Source organism: Cebus imitator, unplaced genomic scaffold (assembly GCF_001604975.1).
Source record: "Cebus imitator isolate Cc_AM_T3 unplaced genomic scaffold, Cebus_imitator-1.0 Scaffold45, whole genome shotgun sequence".
NCBI classification, from domain to species: Eukaryota; Metazoa; Chordata; class Mammalia; order Primates; family Cebidae; genus Cebus; species Cebus imitator.
In genome coordinates, this window is record NW_016107360.1 from 8,943,099 (window position 1) to 8,956,278 (window position 13,180).

The 13,180-nt window shown below is 35.9% G+C and overlaps 1 protein-coding gene across 3 annotated transcripts in view; it reads left to right on the top strand.

The window, feature by feature from the left end:
- MPP6 (membrane palmitoylated protein 6) overlaps positions 1 to 13,180 on the top strand; it is a 126,863-nt gene that overhangs the window by 43,365 nt on the left and 70,318 nt on the right. For 2 of the 3 annotated variants that reach the window (XM_017527001.2, XM_017527000.2), the window contains exon 2: positions 8,303 to 8,421. In XM_017527001.2, coding sequence (XP_017382490.1) covers positions 8,305 to 8,421 — 117 coding nt within the window. In that variant the 5' untranslated portion in view covers positions 8,303 to 8,304. Of the gene's footprint in view, positions 1 to 8,299; positions 8,422 to 13,180 lie in introns of all 3 variants that reach the window. The other variant, XM_037737916.1, reaches the window with a different exon arrangement.

Below are 13,180 nucleotides of genomic sequence, written 5' to 3' on the forward strand. Positions count from 1 at the left end.
GCACTCCAGCCTGGGTAACAAGAGTGAAAACTCCGTCTCAAAAAAAAAAAAACAACAAAAAACAAAAATGTGACTTTTGTGCCCTAACATAGGATCAGTCCTAGAAAATGTTTCATGTGCTGATGAAAAGAATGTGTATTCCGCAACTATGAGGTGAAATGTTCTGTAAATGTCTGTTAGGTCTGTTTGACCTGTGGTGGAGTTAAAATCTGATAGGTCATTGTTGATTTTCTGTCTAGGTGATCTGTCCAATGCTGAGAGTGAGATGTTGAAGTTTCCAACTATTATTGATTGGGGTCTATCTCTCCTTTTAGATGTAATAATATTTGCTTTATTTATCTGGTATTCCAGGGTTATGTGCATTTATAATTGTTATATAGCCTGTTGCTTAATTGACCCTTTTACTACAATGTCCTTCTTTCTCTCTTTTTACAGCTTTTAAAGTCTGCTTTTTCTGAAATGAAATAAGTGCAGCTTTTGGTTTTCATTTGCATGGAATATCTTTTTGCATCTCTACTTTCCCTATGTGTGTCTTCACAGTTGAAGTGAGTAGGCAACATGTAGTTGACTCTTTTTTTTTTTTTTTAATCCATTCAGCCATTTTATATTTTTTAATTGGGGAATTCAATCCATTTACAGCCAAGGGTATTATTCATAAGTAAGGGCTTACTCCTGTCATTTTGTTGTTTTCTTTTCTTTTTAAAAAATATTCCTTGTTTCTTACATTCTCTTACTGTTTATTTTTGTGGATGAGTGGTTCTCTGTATTACTATTTTGATTTCCTTGTCTATGACTTGATGCTTTTCTTTTGCTGTTTTTAGAATTCTTTGTCTTTGACTTTTGACAATTTGAAAATAATGTCCCCAAAGTGGACTGTTTAGATTTTTATTGATTTGAGGACTTTTGTGCTTCCTGGATCTGAATGTCCATTATCTCCCAAAACTTGGGAAGTTATTTTACAACTAGTTCTTTAAATTTTTTTCTATGGCGTTTCCTTTTATTCTTCTTCTGGAACTCTCATAATGTATTTGTTCATTTAATGGTGTTCTTTAAATCCTGTAGGCTTTCTTCTTGCTTATTTTTTTTTTCCTTCTTTTTTCTTTCTTTCTGCCTAGTTATTTCAAAAAACCTGTCTTAAGTTCAGAAATTCTTTTGTCTGCTTGGTCTAGTCTTTTGTTGAAGCTCTTCATTGTATTTTAATTTCATTCATTGAATTCTTCAGCTCTAAGATTTCTGTTTGTTTTCTAATATCTCTTCACTGAATTTCTCATTCAAATAATGAATCATTTTACCTAATTTTGTTGAATTGTGTATCTGTATTTTGTATCACACTGAGCTTCCTTAAGATTATTATTTTGAATTATTTTCCTGATATTTTATATATTAATAATTAGGATCTGTTATTGGAGAGTTACTGTATTCCTTTGGAAATGTCACGTTTCTTTGTATTTTCATGTTTGCTCTAGCTCTACATTTATTTCTACACCTATGGTGGAAAAGTTGCCTTTTCCAGTTTCATGGAGTTGTTTCACAGGAAAAACTTGAAGTATTGGTTGGGTTGGGTACATTTACTTTGTTTCTAGGTAGACCCAGCAGTGTAGTCTCATTGCAGATTCTTTAGTAGTAATCAATTTTAGTGATGTTTGTATTTCAGTGGCCTAAGCTGCAAGAGTTTGTGGCAGCGATGGTGCAACTTTGCCAGGGGTGGGCTCACTGGGCTGTTTCTCAGGTTGGGGGTGCATGAGTGAATGCTGTAATGAGGCAACTAAATCGGTGTCTGGCTCGCTGGGATTATGGCCATGAGGCTGTTACTCTGGCTGGTGGCATGGGCACATGCCTGCTCAGCAGGCTTGGAGATATGATGCCTGGGTTGAGGCCATTGGGCTATTTCTCAAGTTCTGAGGGTTGGTGTGCAGCCACTTGACCAGTCTGGGGACATGTTTACCAGAGGAGAACCCACTAGTCTGTTTTTTAGGTCCTGGGGCTGGGCGCACAACTGCTCAGCCAGTCTGTGGGCATGTCTGTGAGTTCAGGCCTCCTGGAGTATCTTAGGCCCTAGGTGCCAATGTGCAGCCAGTCCAAGGACTTCTACTCCAGAGGCTATTCTGCCAGGCTGTTTTTCAGGCTCAGGACATGGGCGTGCAACCACTTGGCTACCATGAGTACATGTCAGCTGCTCAGTTGCTCAGGAACCTCTGCTGCTCAGAGGAGGGCATACAGTGGTTTGGCTGTTTCAAGGGTGGGTTTGCCCTGGTTGTGTCCACCAGACTGTTTGGCCAGAAGTGCTAGCAGCAGAGATTGGTTTCCTTGCTCTGCAGGACCAGAGTCACAGCAGATCCTGGACTCATGCTGTATGTAGCTGGGGCTATGGCATTCAGATGCCTGTGTGGGTTTAGTGGAGTAAAAACAGAGACCCTAGGCTGGAAAAGTGCAGGGTGTACTTCAGAAGTGGTTCTGTTCTCAAGATGGTGGGTGACATGCTGCAGCAGCTTGGCTCACAGGGAGGAAGTTGTGAGTGAGGAGTGCAATTCTTGGCTCCCAATCTGGGGAATACAGGTGTGTGAATTCACAGCAGCTCCCCAAACTGGGTTCAGGGCTTTCGACCACTGGATTCTCCCATAGTAAGGACTGCAGGTGTTTGCAGTGGGAATGGAGGCTGCTGAGGCTCCTCTGATTACCTTCCCCCACTACCAAGCCCCTGACCCTGCCCTCACTACCAAGCCTCTTACTCTGCCCCTTCAAGAGGAAGTTGCCCCTCACTCTGGGCCATTCCAGGTTGGGAGGATGGGATGTTAGAGGCAGGATGCCCCTCCATGCTGGCCTTGTAGGCTTCCAGTCATCACAGGTACCTCCCCACTTCCCTGCTGTACTTCAGCACTCTCCTTCAACACTCCAGTCAAATCTTAGCTGTTTGCTTATTGCCTTGATCCTTTTTTGAAGCGGAGGAATGTGCACCAGACACTTAGAGTCAGCCATCTTACTGACATCACTCTTTGTGTCTTATTTTTTTCTTAATTAGACCAGCTAAGTATTTGTGTATTTTAATTGGTCATTTAAAAGAGGCAGCTATTTATTGACTTAGTGATCAAATCCATGTCTTTTGATTGGTTGACTTTTGCTTTTCCTTTTATTAATTCATTTCTGCATTTAATTACCTTGTAAATTTTTGTCTTTCATGATCCATAACAGTTTACTCATACTTTCCCTCTCTCTGCCCTTTTTTAATGGGAGTATTCTTTCTTCAGCTTGATCTTTGTGTGTATTACAATTTATCTTTTTTTTTTCCTCTCTCTTTATTTCCTAGTAATTCTGTTTCTCTGGAGGTTCATGCTTTTGTTTGTTGAATTTGGTTAGTCTAATTCATGCTGCTAGTTTTCATAAGCAATTGGTGATTCATGTTTTATTCTTATTTGGTAACTGAAGGGTGAGATTAAATCTATTAATTTTTCTCTACCTCATGTAAAAATCCCATTTGTGTGTTGTTGAATCTAGTGTCTGATTAAAGTCTTTATCTCCTCTAGTGATTGTGGAGAAGGAGTGGAACTCGTAGATAACTTACCTTTTGAGTTTGGACTCTTTCCTTCCTGCGATCTCTAAGTAAATGGGAAAAACGTCTCTTTTTCTCTGGCTCCTATCTTAGCTTTGTAAGGCTCTCATTACTGAGAGACTCTTATGTTATATATTACGTTTTTACACATACTAGAGTTGTCTTGTGTTTTTTGATATCTAATTATTATAGATTTATGTTCTAATATTTTATAGGACTAAATCATTTTGTTACTTTTTTAAAAATCATGGAAGTACTTTATTTGAAGCTTGGGGAAGAAAGACTGGTGACACGGAACAGCTGTTTCCATTTTAAGCAGAGAAACGCAGGAGAGATTTCTGTAAGAAGGTAGCAAGCAGCTCAGATTCCATTGTTCATAATTTTGGTGAGGGACTCTGCAGAATCACTTTTACTAAATTGGGAGTAGGCCCATCTCCCATTACTTGTTATAATTTTCTCACGTTTTTTCTTTATCATTTCACATGATTTTAGGATTATATAGTTAAAAATAACTATGTATTATATTTTGACTATGAATCCACCAAATATACAAACTAATTTGAGAATGATTGATAGCATTGTAATATTTGAGATTTCTTTTCCAAGACAAGGGATGTTGTCAAGTTTATCAATTTCTAGATTAAATTCCATATGATTAAGAATCAGTAACAACTTATGAAGATCTTTAAAATAACCAAAGATCTATTTCACAATTTCTATCTCTTCTCTACTGACTAAAACACCGGTTAAAAAAAAACAAGCACCTCAAGAATCAATATAGAAGGTACATTAAAAAAAATCTTCAGTACAACTTGAGTTATGAACACTGATGAGACATTTGATAACATTAATGAATTACTGTTCATTTTTTAGGTATTGCTAATTTGATAATTGTTGGATACGGGTTTATAACATTGGAAATAATTCACACCGAGACAATGGATAACTTAGCAAGGCTAGTTTACTCCCTGCAGGAATGGTGCAACTTGCTGGTAGTCTTGCCACGAGGGCACCCCTAAACAAAGGAGACAGGGACATTTATAACTTTCATAATCTGATGCAAGCACCCTACTACTGTGTCCAGTTTCCATTAGCCGGAATGGGAACTCAAATTCTATGCTTGACCCGATTGGCTAAAAACTTGGAAATTTTCTAAAGAAGAAAAGGCAGAGGAGAACAAAGGAAAAGAGGAAGTAACTTGAGGAATGCTTAGAGAAGTGATAACATTTCCAAGCAAGGAAGGGGAATAAGCTATGACCTAATATTTGCCTGGGCTTGTCCAGGCATGTCTGGGTGAATATCTAGGTTTAAGTGTAAGAACTAAGAACATGGGATGCACTTATTTCTTTATTATGACTAACAGTTACTTTAAGATTATTAGCAAAAGCTTTAAAGTAAATTAACCTTTGAAGAAACTATTATTTATTCATAATGAACTAAAAGGAAAGCTTTGAAGAGGAACCTTTTATTGATTCTTTTTTCCTACAATACTGTTGCTAACAGTATTTTGGTTATGCTGTTTAAAAAGAGTGCTGATCTGCTGGCTGCAGTGGCTCACACCTGCAATCCCACCACTTTGGGAAGCCGAGGCAGGTGGATCTCAAGGTCAGGAATTCGAGACCAGCCTGGCCAATATGGTGAAACCCGTCTCTACCAAAAATACAAAAATTAGCTGGGTGTGGTGGCGGGCACCTGTAGTCCCAGCTACTTGGGAGGCTGAGGCAAAGAATTGCTTGAACCCGAGAGGGTGAGTTTGGAGTTAGGTGAGATTCCACCACTGCACTCCAGCCTGGGCCACAGAGCGAGACTCCATCTAAGAGAGAACAAAAAGAGTGCTGATCTTTGAGACATATACATTGAAATAGGATTTCTAGAATTTGCTTCAAAATTATATAAGGTAGAAAGTATATAGGGGTATGAAACAAGATTGACCATGAGTTGCTAATTGTCGGAGCTGATAGTTATGTGGTTTATTATATTACTCTGTTTCCTTCATATATGTTTGAAGTTTTCCATAATAAAAATGAAAAATAAAGACAAATGTACAATGTCAAATAAAAGAATAGTAAGTAATGAGATGTACTGCTAACCACATTTATAGTCACAGGACAAAACTACTTTTAAAAATTGATTCTATTTTTTCCTGCCCACTTAAAAGTAATCTGTTGACCTTAAGCAAAACTATGAAGTAGGTATAGTTTATATTCTTTATTTCCTGTGTCATCTTTCTTCTTCTTAGTCCAATACTTGTTTTCCTTCTCCTTTGTCAAGTGCACATTGTGCTCTTGTTTGCCTCTTTATCTTCAAAAATTGTCATTCAAGAAACCCTGGCAGATGAACCTGTCCAAGTTAACATACAAGAGAAGAATGCTTTGTGAGGGAGATCAGGGATAGAAGACAAGAAATAGGTCTGATAGAGTATTAGAAAAAGATTTGAACATTTGGAAAAATGCTGATAAAAATGTGAAAGCTTGTTGAAACATTTGGAAAAAAGTTTTGAGAGTTTAATATGAAAAACACTATTTTACTTTTAAAAAACGGAGAGTGTGAAGACCAGGAAGGTAAAAGCTGAAACCTCTAGTATTCTAGCAGAAAGTAGGTAATGTACAAAAGGGGACAATCACAAAGTAGCAACATTAGCATATTATCAAGAAAGAAGAGAAACTACCAGCACATCTGATTAGAAGAAACCATTAAGTTCCTAATAATTAGTTCTGGGAGTAGGATAAGTTTGGAGAAGGGTAAACAGCATGGAACAGAAAACTGTATTTTATAAGCCATTTAGCAGTACAATCTGATTTTTAACAGTGTCTGTATTTTGTTTTAATAAGAATAAAAGTTAATATTAAAAACAACTTCTGTATTTATTGTTGATTTATTCTCCGAAACATCAAATAGAGATAAAACTGATAAGATTATAATATTGAATGAGGGGAAGGGTCTAGCTTCACTCTCTTACATGTACATGTTATCCCAGCACCAATTGTTGAAAAAACTATTTTTTCTTTAATTATCTTGGCACATTCAGAATCAACTGACCATAAATTCATGGATTTGTTACTGTGCTCTTGTGTAGTTATATGTCTGTCTATATGCTAGTTCCACATAGTCTTGATTACTGTAGCTTTTTAGTAAGTTTTGAAGTGGAGAGTGTGAGATCTGCAACTTTGTTGTTCTTTTTGAAGGCTCCTGGGTATTCTGGATTTTTTTTTTTTTTTTTTNTTTTTTTTTTTTTTTTCTTTTCTTTTGAGTTTCCACATGAATGGAATGAGCTTGTCAATTTCTACAAAAAAGGAAAGGCAGTAGAGATTTTTATAGGGATTGTGTTAAACCTGTAGATTAATTTGGGAACTTTTGCCATTTTAATAATAAGTTCTCTGATCCATGAACGTGGGATGTCATTTATTTAGGCCTTCTTCATTCTTTCAGTGATGTTTTATAGTTTCATTGTACAGATTTTGTACTACTACTGTTACATCTATTTCTCAGCATTTTTTTTTCTTTTTTTGATGCTACTATTAAAGAAACGGTTTTCTTAATTTCATTTTTGGATTGTTTGTCACTAGAGTATAGAAATACACTATATGTAACAACGTATTGGTTGTTTTATATTGATTTTCTATCTTGAAATCTTGGTGAACTCACTTATTAATTATAGTAAATTTTTGTATATTGGGATTTTCCATATATAAAATCAAATGATCTGCAAATAGAAATTGTTTTACTTATTGCTTTCAAATCTGGATGCCTTTTACTTGTCTTCTTTCTTTTCTTTTTTTGCTTAACTGCCCTGTCTAGAACCTCCAATACAAAGTTTAATAAAAATGCCAAAAATATACAGCCTTGTTTTATTCCATATGTAAGAGTAAAAGCTCCATTAAGTATGATGTTAGCTGTGGGTTTTTCATAGAAGCCATTTATCAGAGTGAAGTATTTTCCTCCTGTTTTTAGCTGAGTGAATATTTTTATTATGAAAGGGTTTTAGGTTTTGTCTAATGATTTTCTTTGTCTGAAATATTAGGTTTTGTTCTTTGTTCTATTGAGAATATTATATTGATTTTTTTTTTAAATACATTGAACTACTCTTGCATTCCTGGGATAAAGTGAACTTGCCCATTATGTACAATTCTTTTTATATGTCACTGGATTCAGTTTGCCAATATTTTAAGATTTTTGCATCCGTATTTCTAGGAGACATTGGCTGTAATATTTCTGTGTGTGTGTGTGTGTGTGTGTGATGTTGGGTTTAGTATCAGGGTAATTGGTCCCATAGAGTGAGTTGGAAGGTGTTTCTTCCTCTTTTTTTGTTTTTTTTTTTTTTTAATTGGAAGAGTTTGTGAAGTATTTATCTTAATTCTTTTTAAATTGTTTCATAGAATTCGGCAGCAAAAGCTGGTTCTGGGCTTGTAGGAAGTTTTATTATTCCTAAATTAGACTTTTTACTTGTAAGTCTATTTGAATTTTGTATTTTTCCTTGAGTAATGTTTTTAAATTCAAAAAATAAAAAGCAAGTGAAATGTTGTAAGTATGTATAAAGTAGTCTGATAAAGTCCAAATTGCATCTAAAAATCTATTCTGCTACTAATTCCTGGAAAGTCAATTTGAAACTCATACTGTTTAACAATTTCATTTTTGAAAATGTTATTTTTTAAAAGAATATTCTAAATGTCTATTTGCATTATTAAAATAATCTTACTCCATAATGGTTTGAAATTTTTGTTTTGTTTTGTTTTTATGTTGCTTTTATCTCAGCAGCAATGCAGCAAGTCTTGGAAAACCTTACGGAGCTGCCTTCATCTACTGGAGCAGAAGAAATAGACCTAATTTTCCTCAAGGGAATTATGGAGAATCCTATTGTAAAATCACTTGCTAAGGTATATAGATTTGTTCATAAGATTACTGAATTATTTTGGACATAGTTTTTACAGAGATATTTTCAGATATTACTATTTTAGAATTTGGTTGACATATTATTAGGTTTAGTTACCAAATAAAAGCACTTAGCACATAATGAAATCTTAACATATGCAAAAATTAGAGTATTTTTGCCTTTTCTATTCTGACTTCAGATACAGGATTAAGTGACTCTTAGTTTTGGCATAATGCCTTTAAGCTTTAGAGAAATCATACCTGCACAGATGTGTTTTAACAAGGCCTGTGAAAAAGATCCTGATCCTATTTCCATTTTCAACAATGGCAAGGTACTGATTTTCTTCTTTTACATTAGACTGTGTAGCTATTTTTCACTTAAATTCTTGACTTCCTTTAGCGCTTTTTTGAAATTTTGTATTTGTGGTATAAGCCTGATATTTTACGTGTGTTTGCCTAGTCAACTCTGGAGTTATCTCTTTAATTCATTGATAAATATACTTTACAACCATTTTTGTTAAATTATTATGTACTAAAACTTAATGTATTACCTACTTTACAACCCTGCTATACTATTCTTTAGAGTTCCCCAAATGATTCTTGCTTTCAAGAATCTATGCCACGTGCCTTCTTTGACCATTTCTTCATATAGGCCACCTTGTTCCTTTTACTTTTTGCTCTATGAGAATGTTGATTTCACTTTCTTCTGTTTATTAGCCACAGTCTATTACTTGTTTTCTTCAGACTTCTGAAAAATACCTTTTACAAAGTTTTCTACTAGTGAGTGAGTTAATGATGCAGATTTTTTTTTTTTTTTCTTTTTTTAACGGAGTCTTGTTTTTTTGCCTAGGCTGGAGTGCAGTGACATGATCCAGGCTCACTGTAACCTCTGCCTCCTGGCTTCAGGTGATTCTTCTACCTCAGCCTCCAGAGTAGCTGAGACTAGAGGTGTGTGCCATCACTCCTGGCTAATTTTTGTATTGTCAGTATAGGAGGGGTTTCACCATATTGGCTCCGCTGGTCTTGAACTTCTGACCGCAGATGATCCACACACCTTGGCCTCCCAAAGTGCTGGGATTACAGGTGTGAGCCACCACACCTGGCCAATGATGCAGATTCTTCATTTTTTTTAACATATTTACTCATGCCAAAATTATATGGTATACAGGCCCTTAAGTAGAAACAAATCTGCTTGCAGATTATTCAAGTGGAATTTTTATTTTAGTCATTTTTTTATTATACTTTTTCCAGTGTTCATTAGATATTTTTATATTTTAATAGTAATATGCAGGATATTGTTTCAGATTTAAACTTGTCATAAACATTAATTCCTATTGTGTTAAAATAAAATAATAGCTCCAGGGTCTGTTGAAATTAGTAGGAACTGTTTCAGTTTAGATTAAATAGCTTACCTGAGTTCTTATTGTACTTTTAAAATAGTTTTTTACTCTTCTCTCGATGTTATTCTGTTGATTGTCAGTTACTGTCCATGTGTCTGTTACACTGTTAGCTCCATGTTTATTTGATGTGTAGCTTTTGATCTGTAGATTTAAAAACTATGTAATAAGGCATTTACAACATGCTTACAGTTTACAAAGGTCTTTAAAATACACTGTTTTGTCTTCACAACATCTGTGAATTTAAAATATACTATTTTATCTTTCAACAACTTTTGAAAACTAAGACTCAAAGTAAGTTAAGTGTTGTACCTAATGTCTCTCTGCTAGTAAATGGCAGATAAGGTTTAGGCCATGTCTTCTGTCATCAAAATCCATGTTCTACCTACTACAACACAGGTTGATGGGATATGTGTATGTGTGTGTATACTTATTCTTAAGAACTGGTGTGAGTAAAAATTTATTGGTTTTGTGCCATTGATGTTGGCCTTTCAGAGGATCATCTTGTTTCTTATGGTTAACAATTGCAATGGTTGGATGACTTTTGAGCAGGTAAGGTGCTACTGTACTCTTTTGATGATAAAAGTGAAAGCAAATAATTACCCAATAATATGCAACATTGAAGCAGATTTTTAATAAGGAAAAACAATGGTAGTTCAATATTCCTACAATATAGGTTAAAAAAAATCCCAGGAATAGGGGAGGAATTCTGCTTCCAAGAAAGAAATAGTAAGTCACAGCAGGTCAGCACTCTTAGTATAACAAGTAGAGGGAAAAAGGAGACTCACATTGCTAGATACGCAGAGAGGCAGGAATATCTGGCTGCTAATCATGAGAGAAACAACAGAGGCAGTCCCATAAATGGTTCTTTTATTAGCATTTATGCACAAGAATTTGAAAATAACTTATTAATGTATTTTTAATAGAAAAGGGAGAAAAATGACATTTTTTAATTATTAGAAAAATTTTATTAGAAAATCAGAATAAAAGATAATCAAATGGGCATTTTAGGATAAAAAATACAGTATCTGAAATTAGTTCACTTATAGAAGACTAGACACAAGAGAAGAAGGAATAAGTGAATTTAAAGATAGATTAATAGAAAATATTCAAACAAAAACTAATAGAAAAGAAAGAACAAAAAAAGATAGCAGAGTAGGTGAAACATAGTGAAATATGTAATATATATGTAGTTTGTATTCCAGAAAGAAAGGAGAGAGGGAAGAAGAAATGTAGGCAGACCCTGTACTTTTGCATTTCACTTTATTGCCCTTTGCAGATACTGCCTTTTTAATAAATTGAAAAGTTATGACATCCCTACCATCATCTGTTAGCACCATTTTTCCAACAGCATGTGCTCATTTTTTCTGTGTGTGATATTTTTGTACTTCTTGCAATATTTCAAACTTTTTCATTATATCTCTTATGTTGATCTGTGATCAGTGGTTGTTGATGTTACTCATAGTTATTTGGGGTGCCATAAACCATGCCCATATAAAATGGTAAACTTAATAAATGTTGTATGTTCTCACTGCTCCGCCTACCACTCATTCTTCCATCTCTCTCTCTCCCTCCCTCTCTCTCTCTCTCTCTCTCTCTCTCTCTCTCTCTCTCTCTCTCTCTCTCTCTCTCATATCTCCGGTTCCCTGAGACACAACAATATTGAGATTAGGCCACTTAACAACCCTGTGATGGCCTCTAAGTATTCACATGAAAAGAAAAGTTAAACATCTCTCACTTTAAATCAGAAGTTAGAAATGATTAAGCTTAATGAAGAAGGGCTGTTGAAACATGAGACATGCTGAAAGCTAGGCCTTTTGGGCCAAACAGCTAAGTTGCAAATGTAAAGGAAAAGTTCTTAAATTAAAAGTGCTAACTGACTGTCTCCTGAAGTAGATCCCTGACCCCCATGCCTCCTGACAGGGAAACACGTTCCAGCAGGGGTCGACAGATACCTCATACAGGAGAGCTGTGCGTAGCGTCTGGCAGGTGCCCCCTGGGACAAAGCTTCCAGAGGAAGGAGCAGGCAGCTCTCTTTGCTGTTCTGCAGCCTCCACTGGTGAAACCCACGCAAACAGGGTCTGGAGTGAACCTCCAGCAAACTCCAGCAGACCTGCAGAAGAGAGGCCTGACTGTTAAAAGGAAAACTAACAAACCAATAGCATCAACATCAACAGAAAGAACCGCCACACTAAAACTCCATCCAAAGGTCACCAACGGCAAAAACCAAAGGTAGATAAATCCAAGAAGATGAGGAAAAAACAGTGCAAAAAAGGCTGAAAATTCCAAAAATCAGAACGCCTCTTCTCCAAAGGATCGAAACTCCTCACCAGCAAGGGAACAAAGCTGGACAGAGAATGAGTTTAATAAATTGACAGAAGTAGGCTTGAGAAGGTGGGTAATAACAAACTCCTCCGAGCTAAAGGAGTATGTTCTAACCTAATACAAAGAAGCTAAGAACCTTGAAAAAAAGTTAGACGAAATACTGACTAGAATAACCAGTTTAGAGAAGAACGTAAATGACCTGATGGAGCTGAAAAACACAGCACGAGAACTTAGCATACTCAGGTATCAATAGCGAAATCGATCAGGTGGAAGAAAGGATATCAGAGATTGAACATCAACTTAATGAAATAAAGCGTGAAGACAAGATTAGAGAAAAAAGAATGAAACGGAGCTAACAAAACCTCCAAGAAATATGGGACTATGTGGAAAGACCAAACCTACGTTTGATTGATATACCTGAAAGTGATAGGGAGAAGGAACCAAGTTGGAAAGCACACTTCAGGATATTATCCAGGAGAACTTCCCCAACATAGCAAGACAGCCAATATCGAAATTCAGGAAATACAGAAAACACCGAAAAGATATTCCTTGAGAAGAGTCAGCCCTAAGACACATAATCATCAGAATAACCAAGGTTGAAATTAAGGAAAAAATGTTAACGGCAGACAGAAAGATGGAGTTACCACAAAGGGAAGCCCATCAGACTAACAGCAGATCTTTCTGCAGAAACCCAACAAGCCAGAAGAGAGTGGGGGCCAATATTCAACATTTTTTTTTTTTTTTGACTTAAAAATATATTTATTTCCAGGTATAATCAGACAAACCCTTACTCCCTCAGTTTAAGTTTTTTGTTTTATTTTTTTTGACAATTGCCATTTTTTAAAATTTATTTATTATTTCCCTCCCCCCCCATTTATTTTATTGCATTTTGGGTTTTGGGGTACATGTGAAGAACGTGCAAAATTGTTGCATAGGTACACACGTGGCAGTGTGATTTGCTGCCTTCCTCCCCATCACCTACATCTGGCATTTCTCCCCTTGCTATCTCTCCCCAGCTCCCCGCCCCCCACCGTCCCTCCCC